The sequence below is a fragment of the Phyllostomus discolor genome, chromosome 13 (genome assembly GCF_004126475.2).
Source record: "Phyllostomus discolor isolate MPI-MPIP mPhyDis1 chromosome 13, mPhyDis1.pri.v3, whole genome shotgun sequence".
Taxonomy (NCBI): domain Eukaryota; kingdom Metazoa; phylum Chordata; class Mammalia; order Chiroptera; family Phyllostomidae; genus Phyllostomus; species Phyllostomus discolor.
In genome coordinates this window covers 36,448,292-36,462,692 of record NC_040915.2, presented here as the reverse complement: position 1 = coordinate 36,462,692, position 14,401 = coordinate 36,448,292, and the positions used below count along the sequence as shown (strand labels likewise).

The following is a 14,401-nucleotide window of genomic DNA, read 5'->3' as shown; positions in this document are numbered from 1 at the left end:
GTAAAATGTGGGTTCCTTGTGCCAACCACAGGAGCCCTGAGCTGTCGAGAGGCAAGCCTGCCTCATCCTTTCTGAGGCCGGTCTGGGTCTGGAACGGAGAAGGAGGGCGGATCAGGCAGCTCCCTGCCGAACCCCGGGGCAGCCAACACCAGCTAGTCCGGCCTCCCAAATGTCAGTTCCCATCCAGGGGGGACACCAAATCCTCAAGCTCAGTATGTGGCACAGTGTCTGCTCTCAATTCGTGTCAGCTTTAGAATTGTAACAATGTTACTATTATTTCCATCCCCTCTCCACCCCACTCTCATCAACCCCAGGGGGCCAAGCCAGGCCTGAGTTACAGAGCTAAAAGAATGAGGGGAGGGGGAGGCCACAACCCAGTAACCGGGCTGAGCTCCCCCATCCCGCCCCCAGGCCTGGGGCCTAGACTGGCGATCCCAGCAAACTGCCTGCTGATGCTGCAGAACTCGCTCCGCCCCGATGGGACCCACTGGGATGGGCATTCTCCTCTGGATGTCAGGCCCCGGCCAAGAGGCTTGGGGATAACGCCTTTAAGAACTAGTGCCTACACTTGCAGCACCTCAACATCTAGCCACTTGTCTTTTCCTGCTAAAGGGGCAGTTGGCTCAGGTGACAGAGACAAATGCCCCCTGGGAGGCTGGAGCAAACGGCCTCAAGATGAATGTTTACATGGTGCAGGCCCTCAGGGGGCAGCCCCGGGGCCTCAGGGCGGCCAAAGGCAGGACAGAGTCCAAGGCGAGGAGGAAGCAGGACCCTGCCCCAGGTGCCCTCAGCCCCTTCCTTCAAGTAGAGCCGAGTGTCGGCCTGCAGCAAAGGTGGCCTGGCTCCCTCAGGCTGGACCTCTCCTATTTCCGCGGCTCCAAGAACCAGGTGGCCTCATGTCCTCACCTACGAAACAGGCTCCTCGACAAGGAAGCCTACCCAAGCAATTCCGGGGCTTGTGGGGCTGGTGTGAGGCCAGAACGCTGCTGTTTGTTTGGTAGGTTTCGTCTTCCAAGGATTTACTGCAGTTGGGTTTTCACGAACAAGTCAAGGAAGCCAAGTGCACCGTGCAGACAAAGGCGGGCTGGGAAATGCGAGCCACCTGTTTTCGTGTGTTTGGACCCCACCTGCTTCCACAAAAGACCTGAGGCTGCATGAAGTCATTGCTGCTGGAATCCTGGGCATGAGTGGTCAGTTCCTTGCCACCGCTGCAGACTCAGACCTTCAAAGTGACCATTTATTGGGGCCCCAAAAGTCGGGTAGGGATGGTAGACAGCGGCTCCCAGTGCTGCAACCCCGGGGGAAGCCCACTGGGGAGGTGCCTTCCCCACCCCCTCCTCTTCTTCCTCCCAATTCAAGGCTGACGGTGCCGGGGACACCGTGGTCAGCACTGGCCCCCCTGGCCCCCCACCTGAGCACAGCAGGACCCTGGGAGGGAAGCTCTCCCGTAAGCCCAAAGGCGGCCAGAGGATGGCCTGGCCCAAACATGTCTGCACCCCTCCCCCCAACCTTGTCACATGGCGACCCCTAGGAGGCTGCCAGTATGTCCCCCACAGAGACCCAGGCAGAGGGTCCGCAGGCGGCTGGCGATGAAACCTCCCCAGCGCATGACCACCGAGGCCGAAGCCAGGGGCTGGTACTGGGGCTCACCTGTCCTGCTGCTGGAGGGTGGAGCCAGCGCCCTCCCCCAGCCCTGTGAGCCCCCAGAGCTGCGCCAGCCGACTGACGGTGCACGGAGCAGTTCCTGCCCCCGGCCGGGCGCCGGGGAGACGTGAGCGTGCACACGTACACACACAGCGGGGGGAAGAGCGGCTCTGAGCGGTGCCCAACTTTCTCCCAGCTTCTGCGCGCTGGAGGAGAAAGCAGGGGGCGGGGAGGGGGGAGGCATCCCGCCCCGGGCATGCTTGGAGAGGGAGCTCCAACATGAACAGAAAAGAGATGGGGAGAATTTCCTCGGTTTGGGGGGCGTGTGGGGGTGGGGGACATTAACCATTTTCGTCGGATGAGTGGAGGGTAAAGGGAACCCAGAGTGGGACCGGGAAGCAGCGCTTGGGGGGAATGGAAGAGGGTGTTTGGAGACGCGGAAAGTTGCCTTTCAAGCTCCAGCCTCCCGGGCAAGCGGCGCTCTGTGGCGGCTGACTCAGGGCTGCCGGCCTCCCTGCCGCCCGCCTGGCAATGATGCAGATCCAGTCTGTCACCTGGATCCTTGCAGCCCGGGCCAAAATCGGTCTGGATGGGGGAGGGGGCGGGGGGTGGAAACTGGCGCCCTACATGTTTCACGGCCAACGACAGCGGAGCAAAAAGAAAGCGCGGACGATGATGGGGCAGTTGCTCGGGCCAAGTCCCGTATCTGGTGCTTCTGCTCTTAAATAGTTTGGGGGTTTCTTTAATGCAAAGCGCCGCAACGCCAGGGATCCCCACGTGTGTTCCGTGTGCTCTCAGCATCACGGTGTCCACGAAACTCCTTCACTGTGTCAAGGTCTCGGAGCTGGGACTCCCACCGAGCTCCGGACGGTGGGGAGAGGAAACTTCCCAGGTCCCATGTGGGTGTGATGCGAGCCGGGGCCGGGGAAGCAGTCCCGGCGCGGACTTATCCCTCTCGCCTTTCTTGAGCTGCACCCGGAGCTACTACAACTCGCTTTTGTTTTAAACCGGTTCGGCCATTGCCCTGGAGCCCCCGCACACGCGCACGCACACACCTCCGGCCGCGCTCACACACACTCTCACACACGCACGCACGCACGCCGCTGGCCGCCGCCAGGTCGGCAACTTCGCGGGGCGCTCCCAGCGGAGCCCGGCTTCCCAGCGTAGTAGTTAGGCGCAGGCCCCGCCCCTGACCGTGTTGTCAAACGGGCCGGGGTCTCGGATTGGTCCAGCCGCCGGGACAACACCTGCTCGACTCCTTCATTCAAGTGACACCAGAGCTTCCAGGGATATTTGAGGCACCATCACCGCCACTGCCGGGCACTCGCGGTGCTGCTAGCAGCCCGGTCACATGCTCTCCGGAGAGCTACGGGAGGGCGCTGGGTAACCTCTACCCAGCCGCGGCCGCGAGGAGGAGGGAGAAGGCAAGCGAGGAGGAAGAGTGAGAGGAGGAGGGGAAGCGGCGAAGGGAGAGGAAGAGAGGGAGGGGAGCACAAAGATTCCAGGTCTCCGGCCCCGGAGGTTCACACCAAGAACCATGTGTGCCGAGCGGCTGGGTCAGTTCATGACCCTGGCTTTGGTGCTGGCCACCTTTGACCCGACGCGGGGGACCGACGCCACCAACCCGCCGGAGGGTCCCCAAGAGAGGAGCTCCTCCCATCAGAAAGGCCGCCTGTCCCTGCAGAACACAGGTAAGCTCGTGCGCCCCCGTGGCGGGGAGCTGCAGGGAGACAACACTGCGCACCCATGCAGGGCTCCCTGGGCGCTTCGCCCGGAACTGGGCGCCCACCTAGGGCCGTGCAAACTCTTGGGGTGGCGCGGGACATGCAAAGGAGACCGTGAGGCTGGGTGAGGTCCGCGCTGCGCTCCGTGCGCCCGGAATCCGCACGTGCTGGCTGGGTGATGAAATAGCCCGGGAAGGACTTGTTGCTGTCCTCCCCCGGGGTCGAGGGTAAATGAGGCAGCGCCTGGGGAGGCCAGGCCAGTGCGGACCCCGGGCTCCCCCGTCCGGTGCGAGGCTTCCTGCTCCATCCTGGCTGCCCCGCGGAAGACACGGAGGGTCTGCGGAGCTGGGCTGCACCCCGCACCGGGAGCACTTCTCTTCCCATCCCGCCGGCCGCGGTAGGACCGCTTCTCCCCCTCCTCAAAAGATGCCCAACAACCAAGAACTTTGTAGGCAAGACCTTGCATGGTGAACTTCCCCCTGGGGGGGTGGGGGCGCTTGCTTTCGGACAGGGGGTGGGGGTGGCGCAAAGCTACCTTCGCGGTGCTGCCGCAGTCCCCCGCTCTGGGGCAGGTCAGCAAGCCACGAAATGGTGACACGGCCCCAACTGTGCCCCGCGACTGCTCCGCGGCTCTCTGCTCACCGGCAGAGCCAGGCATGCGGGGCGCGGGGCTGGCCCTTTTCCCAGCTCCGGGGAGAGAAAGCAAACTTGCCCACAGCTCCTCGGCTCCAGGCGGCTCCCCCTTCCTTTAGGGGACCCGAGAGCCCGGCAGCAGGGAGTGTGCGCTCTCCGCACCAGCAAAAATGCACGAGTGTCCACGAGGGGCTCCCCGGGGGGTTGAATCACGGCCCTGCGCGCTCCCGCCCAGCGCGCTGGGACCACGCGTGGGATCACACCGGAGCCCCTCGCCTCCCTGTGCGAGTGCCCGCGCCCAGGTCCCAGCCGCGGCTTCCAGGATCCTCGCCCGCCCTTCCCCCTCTCCAGCTCTTTCCCTGAGAACGCAACGTAATTCTCGGGGCTGGTGACCCTCAACAAATACACACCCCGCAGCCTCTCGGTAGCTTCGAGTTGAATGTGGGTTATCTCCTAACCTGCCCTGCTTCCCAAAGATACTTTTCTGATGTAATTTGGGGGCCGGTTTAAGTCAGGGGATTGGGTGGGGGGCGGGGGTGGGGGGGGGAGGAAGGAAGAAAGGCTTTGCACAGGGCAGCCTGGCAGTTAACAGTTAACTCCCTCGGTGGGTCCTTAACGACCGAGGCACCAGGGCCACACTCCTCCAAGGAGGGCAGCACACTCCCGGCCTCGGGAATTCTGCGGGATTAAGTGCCATCTCACACCGGCTCTCTGTTTAAAAGGAGCTTCTGACCTCGAAGGCTGCTTTCTGGAGGTTGAGCCCATCCGCCTGGCTCCGTCCGCAGCCTGCTGGGGAGCCAGTTCCCCTAGCCTGGCACTGTTAAGGCGGGCGGTTTGGAGGCGCTGCCTTCATAGGAATTTTGTTGTGATTTTTAGGTGTTGAATCATAAAAGCTGAATTGAAACTGCTTTTTGGACGCTCTCGTTTGGGGGTCAGGAAGGAAATGGCTGTGAGTTCGTAGCAGCAGCAGCAGCAGCTTCGAGCTCCAAGTAGAAAAGAGCATATTTCATTGACGGCCCGTGGGAGGGAGGGGCACGCTAATCATTTAAAACCTTGTTTTTGCCTATGGGTTTAAGAAAGCTGAATTATCTTCTGTTCCCAGGCTAAGGATTCCCACCAACACTTCGCTAAGATGAGAAGGATAAAAAAAAAAAATGAGGTGCTCAGACTTAACTTCTGGTTGTGATTTTTGCAACGTGGGTTTGGCTCATTTTTTTTTTTTACAAACATTTACACAGACAGCTATTTTTCATACGTAGATGAAATGACGACATTTTCTTTCCCCTCCGGCTCTTTAGATCCTGAAATAGTCCTTCTAACCTTTTTTTTCCCCCACCCCTTAAATTTTCCTCCGGTCACTACCTTCATTTCAGCCAGCCTCTCCGCGTTCCCCAGCACGGCTGAGAACATTGTGTACGTATTTGTGCGTCATTCTCATTCTAGCGGAAATCCAGCACTGCCTGGTCAACGCCGGCGATGTGGGGTGTGGCGTGTTTGAATGTTTCGAGAACAACTCTTGTGAAATCCGGGGCTTACATGGGATCTGCATGACTTTTCTGCACAACGCTGGAAAATTTGACGCCCAGGTAACAACCGCAGAGAACTCGGAGAATGTATTTGGGGCTAGCGCAGCACGGTTGAATGGCGGCTCGCTGGAGAGACCCGTGCACGGGTTTCCTTAGCGATCGTCCGAGCGTGTGTTAGCATGCACAAGACACGTCCTAGGCACAGAGGAGGAGGCCAGCGTCCCCTGCCTCGGCCCTGGAGTCCCGCTGTCACCAGAGCTGGGCTAAATCCTTCTCCACTCCCCAGCTGTGTCCACACAGGCGGGGTGGGCTGCAGACCCAGCTGAGCCACGGCCTGAGGACACGAGGCTGAGGACGCAGAGATCACGACACACGCCCTGTAGGGCAGCGCACGCGGCCCTGCCACCCGGAGCCCGGTCTGCCAGGCCCGTCACGTAGGAACCTGAGGTGGAGCGGGGCGGGGCAGAGACTCCCATTCGACATTCCGAAAGCTAGTCTCCCCTAGTAGGCAAGAAGAAGTGAGACACGGAGTTGGGAGAAATTCACCTTCTGGGGCGGGGCGGGGGGGGGCGGGGTATGAGCAGGCAACACGGATACACGGAGACACCCGCAATACCAGACTTCTCTCCCTCCTCGGCCACAGAGCCTCCAGAGCCTCCTCTCCCAACCCGCACAGTCTAAGCCGTGACTGAGTCCGGCAGGCCCACACTCTTCTTTTGCCCTGTACAGTACATGAAGCCAGGGCCTGCCCCGCTCTGCTGGTCCCGGGGTCCCCAGGGCACAGCCCAGGTGCAGCGTGGGGCGGGGAGAGAACCCCACGAGCAACCTCCTGGCGGCAGTGCTGACTGTCCTCATGTCAGATGGTGTGAGGCTCACCCCCATGGCCACCACCCCACCCAGCCAGGCTCCGTGAAGCCCCCCACCACCACTGCCAGTAGTCTCCCCCATAACCGTCCTCTCCCATATCACTGGAGAGCGATGACGACATTCAGATGAGGCACGTGGGGTGGGCGTGGTTTATGGATGTCACCAGCCACCATCTCCTGGCATCCTGCAGAGAGCCTGACACAGCAGTGCCTGGGAACCGGGAAGGGACGCGGCGGGATGTGGGGTGGGGGGGGTGGGGAGGGAGACAGAAACCGACGAAGAGAGAGGTTACACGTTTGAACTCCTTGAGGCTCCCGAATAAAGCGAATAAAGCGTCCCTTCTGGGTGAACGGGAATTAGGAAGCGTAATAGGAAATCCGGAGGAAAGACATGAATTTCAGGGCGACCCCACAGGAGGTCGGGAGGAACACCCAGGGCGGACTGCCCCAGTCCTCACATCAGTTCGTCGTCCCTCTCCTGCCCCACCAAGAGGAGTGTGTTCTCAAGTCAGAAACATCCCTTACGAGTCATCTCCCAGCGCATGGCCGATCCACAAGCCGGCACACCCTGCCTTCCGTCCCACTTGGCTCCCGCTGCAGAGGCGAGGAGGGGGCCGGCGGGAGGTGGTTCTCGGCGACCAACCGGACACCATTTCTAGACATTCCGATCGCTTCTAAAGGAAAGAACCGAAATAAACGTGCTGGCCGGCTTCCCACCCCCGACCTCCACCCCTTCACTTCCCCAACTTCGTTCTTCCTGGGCCAGTCTAAAAACAGGGTGAGACCTCTCCTGGCCAGCTCGTTTCCATAGTAATGGGGGCACGGCATCCCTGCTGGGTCTCCCACAATGCCTCTCTGCGCCCAAGGTTGGTCACGGAGCCGGCGGCCCAGCTCGCCTCCATACCCCCAGCAGCTGTCTCCTTTCTAGGATAAGAAGGATCTCGAGGGGTTGCCAGGAAAGAGGAGTGTGGGCCAGATGTATGCCTGGCTGCCCGCGCCACTCGGGGGCGGGGCTGGCGGCCGGGCCAGATGCTGCCAGGCAGCGTGCCAGGCGGGCCTTTTAGAGGCAGTAATCCTAACAGTTTCAAGGAGTCGAATGGTTTTCCAAAAGGAGAAGAATGCTCCTCCTTCCAGGATGGGGGAGACGCGGGTGTGGGCCGGGGGTGCTGGTGGAAGGGACAGGCACTATCAGCAGCCCATCTTGACGGCACCCGTGGGCTCAGAGGAAAAGGGGAGGGACAAGGCTTGGAGGAGCAGGCACCTTCCACTTGGGGAAGAGGCCTGCTGAGAACCCCCGAGGGGTTCTGGATTTACGTCTGGCCCAAGTCCCTTGTGTTCCAGAAAAGTTGCCACCCGGCAGCCAGCCCCGGCCTGTCTCGGGGACAGGCGGCCACGAAAGCCCCAGCCTGAGGGTTGCCGGCTGAGCCACCAGGGAGGCAGGAGGGAGAGCTGTCGGTTTCTCCGTGGGGCGTCCTTCTGGCCACATGGCAGAGGTGTCACTCTGGACACACCTCCCGATGAAGCGTCAACGTGTCACCTGCAAGGGCGTCAGTCAGCAGGGGGGCCTTAGGGTTCAGCTCTCAGAAAGCTCCTGTGTGAGGCCGGAGGGTCTGAGGCCGAGCATGTGACAAGGACTCGTCTCCCCTGCCCCTCGCTCCCTCCCCTGTCCTCTGTCCGCAGGGCAAGTCCTTCATCAAAGACACCTTGAAGTGCAAGGCCCACTCCCTGCGGCACCGGTTCGGCTGCATAAGCCGCAAGTGCCCGGCCATCAGGGACATGGTGTTCCAGCTGCAGCGGGAGTGCTACCTCAAACACGACCTGTGTGCGGTCGCCCGGGACAACATGCGGGTGATGGCCGAGATGATCCACTTCAAGGACCTGATTCTGCACGAGTGAGTGTCTCCCGGGGTTCGGGTTCGGGTTCAGGTTCAGGTTCACGGGCCTGTGTGCAGGGGGAGGCTGTGCCTGACGTCTAAACTCGGCCCTGGCTCCCCTGGGCGCGCCTTTCCTGCCGACCTTCCGAGAAAGCGGAAGAAGTTTTCACCGTCGGTTTCAAAGTCGTGAGCAGTAGAAACAGGAAACTTTTGTCCTAAGCATGAAATGGGTGGGATTCAGAAATGCCCTTGTCTTCCCCTTGGCCAAGGCCCCCCACCGTTCTCTGAGTGTTCCCCACAGCTCTGCAGGGGCCCCGACAGACCACCAAGAGCCTATAGCATCTGTCCGGCATGCATTTACCGGGGGCCAGGCGTGGGGCCGAGGGCCTTCTGGGAATTTCCCACCTGATCCTCACGCCAGCCCTGTGCTGGTCCCGTTCCCGTCTCCATTTCAATGAGAAAACTGTGAGTCGCTGAGTCCAGATCACAGACAGTGAGAGGCAAAGCCAGGCCCCGTGTCAGGCAGGTCGGCTCCAGAAGCTTCTTTGTCTCCCGTCTCCATAAGCCCTCCTCGCCCTTAGCAAGTCCAACTCACCTCTTCTAGCCCATGAATAGCCTCCCAGAGAAAATGCACAAGTGTCCAAAACTCTCATCTATGCACCACCTTTAGGCCAAAGCAAGGAAATGTGACCCGATTTCTTTGAAGACTTGCAGTTCAGTAACAAGCCCAGGATGCCTCACGCCTTAAAAAGCGCACCATTGGGCGCATCCTAAATCTTGCAGAATGGCAACACCTTGGGCGCACCTCTGCTTCTAACATGCGCCAGCAATAGTCCCCGAGGGGTACGGTGGCTCCTTCTTCGGAGAAGCAGGACAGAAGGCAAGGTCCCAGCTAGGCAGCCCAGGCCACGTCATTGTCAGCTCGACGGCACCATTCCCCTTTGCACGGTGACTCACTGGGCCAAATCAGCACACGGCTGTGAGCTCTTGCTCCTTCGCACCTGCCCCCCACCCAGCTACCCTCACGCAACGGGCTGCTCCCCACCCACCTACAGCTCTTAGAGCATGGGGGACAGCCACCTGCTGTCACCTTCCACTTGGTCGTGAAGCTCTCGGTATCTTGCCACCCCCCAGCGAGCCCCGTAATTAGAAGGCTCACCGTGATCTCCACAGGTGGCTCTCCCCTCTGAGTCACACTGAGGCTTGCTAAAATATTTTTTATTCTTCCAAATACCTGTAAAGAGACAAAGCAGCAACGGCATCGGCAGTAACAACTCTAATGATCTAAAGGCATTTTTTGAGTGGGCCAGGCCCAGGGCCAGGGAATTTCCCTGGATTTTCCCCAGTTTTCTTTCCCACCAACACCACACGACAGGGATGGCCAACACCCCCCCCCCCCCAGCAGAAAAGGGAAAAGTGAAGCCGAGTCTGGAAACTTCCCTCTGAGGTTGGATTCCTCCTTTCCACCCTGGGGGCAGATGAGGCATGTACCTGAAGCCAGCTGTCAGGGACAGACCCCAGACCTCCTTGCTGCGGCCCCCTCTCTCCCCTCTAGACCCGAGAGAGGCTCTTGGGTCCCCACGTGCGGCCTGGGGTCTCCCTTTACACGGGGGCAGTGCCGGGCAGGTCCCTTCAAAGTGCCCCTGGAAGACACAAATGCCCACGTGGCTGAGAAACTCATGCAGGTCATTTGTCTGAAACCCACGCCCCATCAGAGATGGCACATTGGCCTCAAGGATGGACGGTGGGGACCCAGTTTATAAGTCCTTAGTGTATTTCTGGAGCTGCAAAGGCTGTCTTTGGGGAGAAACGCTTTCGGAAAATGGCAGGTTCTAAAGTCCGCCCCCACCCCTGCGTTTAAGAAGCAGCAAAGCACCGTGGCTCTCTGTGTCCCTTCCACGGAAACGTGGCCCACGGGGCCCTGGGGCCCTTAACTCCCAAAGGCTCCTTGACTCACTTAGAACAAACACGCAGCCCCCCACCCAGCCCGCTCTGGAAGTGCCGGCGGCCTGCCCCGGAAGGAAGCCTGGGCCTCCTTTAAGAAAACTTACCGCCCTGAACCCAAGCGCCCTTGCCCCCTGCGGAGGCAGCCTCTCCAGGCAGTGGGTCCCCCCTAACTCCAGCCCCCACGAACCCCCACTGCTGCCCCTTCTGAAGCCACGACTATGCAGCGCATTACCTTGCATGAGTTTCTTGGGTTTTTTCTTTTTCAACTAAACCGATTTTGGCACAAAGGATCTCACTGGCCCCCCCAAATCAAGAAGACCACTTCAGGATGTGTGGCAGTGGTCCCAGACAAGGCAAACGAGAACTGAATTTGCTTTTCTCCTTAGAGAGGAAGAGATCATAGGCACCCCCACTCCTCAACTCCATCCAAATCCACCCCAAACACTGTCACTTTCGGTACAGTGGTCCCCTCACCCCTTCCCGCCCCACTGTCTCCGTATCAACTGCCTTGGCCACCGCACACCCTGTCACTGGGTGCTGGCTGCCTCCAGGCACGTCCCCTTCCAAGCACTTTTTTTTTTTAAATCCTTTCACCTTGCTGACACCCAGCTGGGAGAGCTGGGCTTTGTCATTAGACACGGGCTGGGCTTGCTCCTGAGGAGGTGCTACGCCAGCTCGGAGCTCAGCGTGGGGTAACGCACGCCCCGCCCCAGTGAACACAGACCCCTCAGCGTGGAGTAGCACAGCCCTTACACAGCTCAGGGTGCCAGGGGCCAAAGAGCCCATGGGCCAGCCCAGCCCCCTCAGGCCCACCTTGGGTGTTGAGAGCCATCTGGCGGGCCGACCACCTGGGTGCAGGAGGCAAGAGGCAGCGCCTCATTCCCGAGACCCCTCCCCTTACTCTGGGGAAGACACTTGAAGAGGAGCATTGGTTTGGTGTCCCCCCAAAACAGGCAGATTCTCAGCCCCTGCAATTGGCTCATGGAGCCCCAGGGCCGTGCCAGGGACAGCCAGGTGCTGCCGTAGCTGATACACACTCCGTGAACTTGAACTCCCTGAGGCAGCAGGAAGGAAGGGAACTAGCTTGAAGAGACCATTTTCCCCGGGTTGCCCCAGGCCCTCTTCTCTCAGCCCAAGAAGACGAGTGTCAGCACTGTCCTTGCCCCCTTGTCACTGTTCGGGGCCTGCCGGAGAGAGGCCAGGCGCCCTGCCCATCAGTGGTACACAAACTGTGACTCCACCAGTGTCCAGGAGGCCTTCAAAGGCAGCCTGACGGATGCATCAGAACAGGCCCCCTCTCCACTCCCAGCCCAGCCCAAGGCCGGCCAGGCCCAGAAGCTTCCACAAGGCACCTTCTCTCCACCTTGAGCCCATCTTTGCCTCTACAAAACGAGGACAGTTCCCTCAACGACCACTGGAGGACTAACTCCTAAAAACGGCAGTGAACGGCTTCCCAGGCCTTAACGCTATCTGCCTTCCTGCCTAGCAACACCGCCACCTGGCAAGGAAAAGCGTCAGTGGGCTGTATGCGACGCAGCCGCCCAGGCGGTCCAGGCTCACACGGGGAAACAGTCGTGGTCCCTGTAAGTGATCTCAGGGCCTAGAATGATTTTGCTGCCCAAGCTGATGGCCGCGATGCTCATGGTCAGGAAGACCCCGGAACTTCGAGACCCAGGGCCCGCTTCAGAGGGCTGGTGAGCCGCAGGGAACCTTCCACGCCCACCTGGGGCATGGGAAAGGGCCAGTGAGGTGTGAGGATGGTTTATGGGCCGTGAGAGCCACCTCCTGCTGGGGAGACCTCTGTCCAGCTGGGCCCTTAAATATAAAAGGCAAGCACACCATTCCCAGCTTGCCACGCAGCTCCCCACCCCAGGAGGAGGACCGGCCTCACGCGGTCATCTCTCCTGCGCTTTCCCTGAAGAAAGACCCGCGGCCACTGGAATGGCCTGAGCAACCAGCTGTCCCCTGCAGAACCGAGCGTGTCTCTTTTGGGGACAGCTGGCTTTCATTCCAAACACACCAGCCCCCCGAGGCCAGCCCTCACCTCCGGTTCTGGGGAAGCCCCCATGGGAAGGAGCCTAGCCAGCCAGCTCTGCTCCTCCACCCCTACTACTGACCCAGAGGAGCGCTCCATGGGACATGACGTCCCAGGGAGGCAGTCTCTCCCCCCCACCCACCCCGCCCCACCCTCTCCTCCTGGTCCAGACTCGTCCAGGTGCATAGGGAAGCGCATCCAGTAACTTCCATAACCATCCTTCTCAGTCACGAGCCCAAACTAGGGGCCAAGACCGACACGGGGGAAATGGTTCCTGCAGAGCCTCGCTTACCTGGAAGAGTGACCCAACCCGTGGGCCCTGCTGACGTCACGTGGGAGGGGACAGTCTGGGGCTCCCCAAGTCCTGAACCTGCCAGGGCTCCTCCCGTTCATACCGAAAAGACTCCTCGGTTTGGTATTTAAGGCCCTTTACCACTCACCTAATTACTATCACGCCTCTGGCCCCCAAGACCCATCCCCACGCCCACTGAAACCTTCCAGCCCACCCCAAAACGGGCCCAGGACTCTCTGGCCTGCCTGTCACCATGTGCACCACTGCCCACCCACCTTGCCTTCCCAGGGGCTCTTCCTCCACCGTAGCCCCCTGTGAACTGTTACTGGCCCTTCCCCTTGTGGGGGGCTCTGCCCCAAGGCTCCAACGCTCTCCGATGCCTGGTGTGGGGCCTGGCGCATAACGGGTGCCCGGTAAATGGCGGTTGCGACCAGCAGTGCGTAGGCTACGGGGAAAGGCTAGAGGTAATTCCAGAGAGCCGTCCCACCACCCCGAACCCCAGGTGAGCCCTAGGCTTATGCCCTCTGTCTTCTCTGCTCTGGTCACAGCCCTGTGCGGCCCAGGCCGGACGGGTGCCATTCTCTGTCCCTTTGCTCTCCCTCCCCAGACCCTACGTGGACCTGGTGAACCTGCTGCTGACCTGTGGGGAGGAGGTGAAGGAGGCCATCACCCACAGTGTGCAGGCTCAGTGCGAGCAGAACTGGGGCAGCCTGTGCTCCATCTTGAGCTCCTGCACCTCCGCCGCCCAGAGGCCGCCCACCACACCCCCGGAGCGCCCGCCACAGGCGGAGAGAGCCAAGCCTCCCAGGGCCCACCACCGGGACGCCGGGCACCACCTCTCGGAGCCCGGCAGCAGGGAGACCAGCCGCGGTGCCAGGGGCGAGCGAGGCAGCAAGAGCGCGCCGAGTGCCCGCGCCCACGCGCACGCCCACGGCCGAGCGGCTGACCGCGGGGCCCAGGGCACTTCCGGCAGCAGCGAGTGGGAGGAGGAGCCCTCCGAGTATGCTGACATCCGCAGGTGAAGCCAGAGGCCTGGCCAGGAAGTCGTTCCTCCACACCGTGCATTTTCTTCTCTACGGACATCCCAAGACACTTGCCATCAAAGAGGGGGGATGTCGCACGCGGAATTTGGTGGGGGTTGGGAACTGGATGACGGTGTATGTTAGGGGAATGAACAGGTGAGGCGGAGACTTTCCAGGCGACGGCGGCGAGGTCTTGGCTGGACCCGATGGGGTCCACGCTTGCGCCTCCCGTGAACGCGCCACGGGCGTTCCCTGTAGCTTTGTCTTCTTTCCATCCGTGGAGCCACTGGGCGTGGCCTGCGGTTTCCTCTGCTGGGCGGGGCGGTGGGCCGGGGAGGGGGCCGCAGGCCACCGGGCTGGACCACGCACTTGGTGCTCCGCCCCTCTGGTGCTGTCTCGGGGGAGGGCGGCGGTTCCGGTGCCGGAATGGGCACGAAAATCTTACCCGGAAGGAAGAGAAGGGTAGAAATTTGGGTGCTTGGTGCCAAGTGGATATTCAGTTTCTTGCATGGGACCTAGAGGTTCGGAGCTTCTTGGGGCGGGGTGGGGGAGCAGGGGAGAGGGCGAGGGTTCTGAGTGTAACTTCTGAGCCATTCTCCTGTCTGGGGCACTCTGCGGGAGTGCCTGTGTGTTTGTATTTTAACCACTGCTTCAAGTCTCGACTTCACTTTTTTATTTATCCAGTTACACCTACATATCTGCCATCTAAATAAACAGCTTTCAAACAAAGCAACTGGGTCATTAAAACTGGCTGGAAGGAAAAACAAACAAACAAAAAAACCCAGCCCCATCTTTGGGGGCTGATTGTGTGTGTGTGTGTGTGTGTGTGTGTGTGTGT

The 14,401-nt window shown here is 60.6% G+C and overlaps 1 protein-coding gene across 1 annotated transcript; it reads left to right on the top strand.

Annotated features, from left to right (window-relative positions):
• The first annotated feature begins 2,764 nt into the window (after nt 1-2,764).
• STC2 (stanniocalcin 2) lies at nt 2,765-13,990 on the top strand. Its single transcript, XM_028528517.2, has 4 exons — nt 2,765-3,335; nt 5,445-5,587; nt 8,074-8,285; nt 13,149-13,990. Exons 1-4 carry the CDS (start codon nt 3,182-3,184, stop codon nt 13,561-13,563), a joined length of 924 nt encoding a protein of 307 aa, XP_028384318.1. The 5' UTR covers nt 2,765-3,181; the 3' UTR covers nt 13,564-13,990.
• The last annotated feature ends 411 nt before the right edge of the window (nt 13,991-14,401 follow it).

Excerpts from the sequence above, each read along its gene's own strand:
- STC2 (XM_028528517.2), top strand. The coding sequence starts at position 3,182 with ATGTGTGCCGAGCGGCTGGGTCAGTTCATGACCCTGGCTTTGGTGCTG. Across the intron at positions 5,588-8,073 it reads CTGGAAAATTTGACGCCCAG|GGCAAGTCCTTCATCAAAGA; the intron begins GTAACAACCGCA and ends CTCTGTCCGCAG. Across the intron at positions 8,286-13,148 it reads AAGGACCTGATTCTGCACGA|ACCCTACGTGGACCTGGTGA; the intron begins GTGAGTGTCTCC and ends CTCCCTCCCCAG.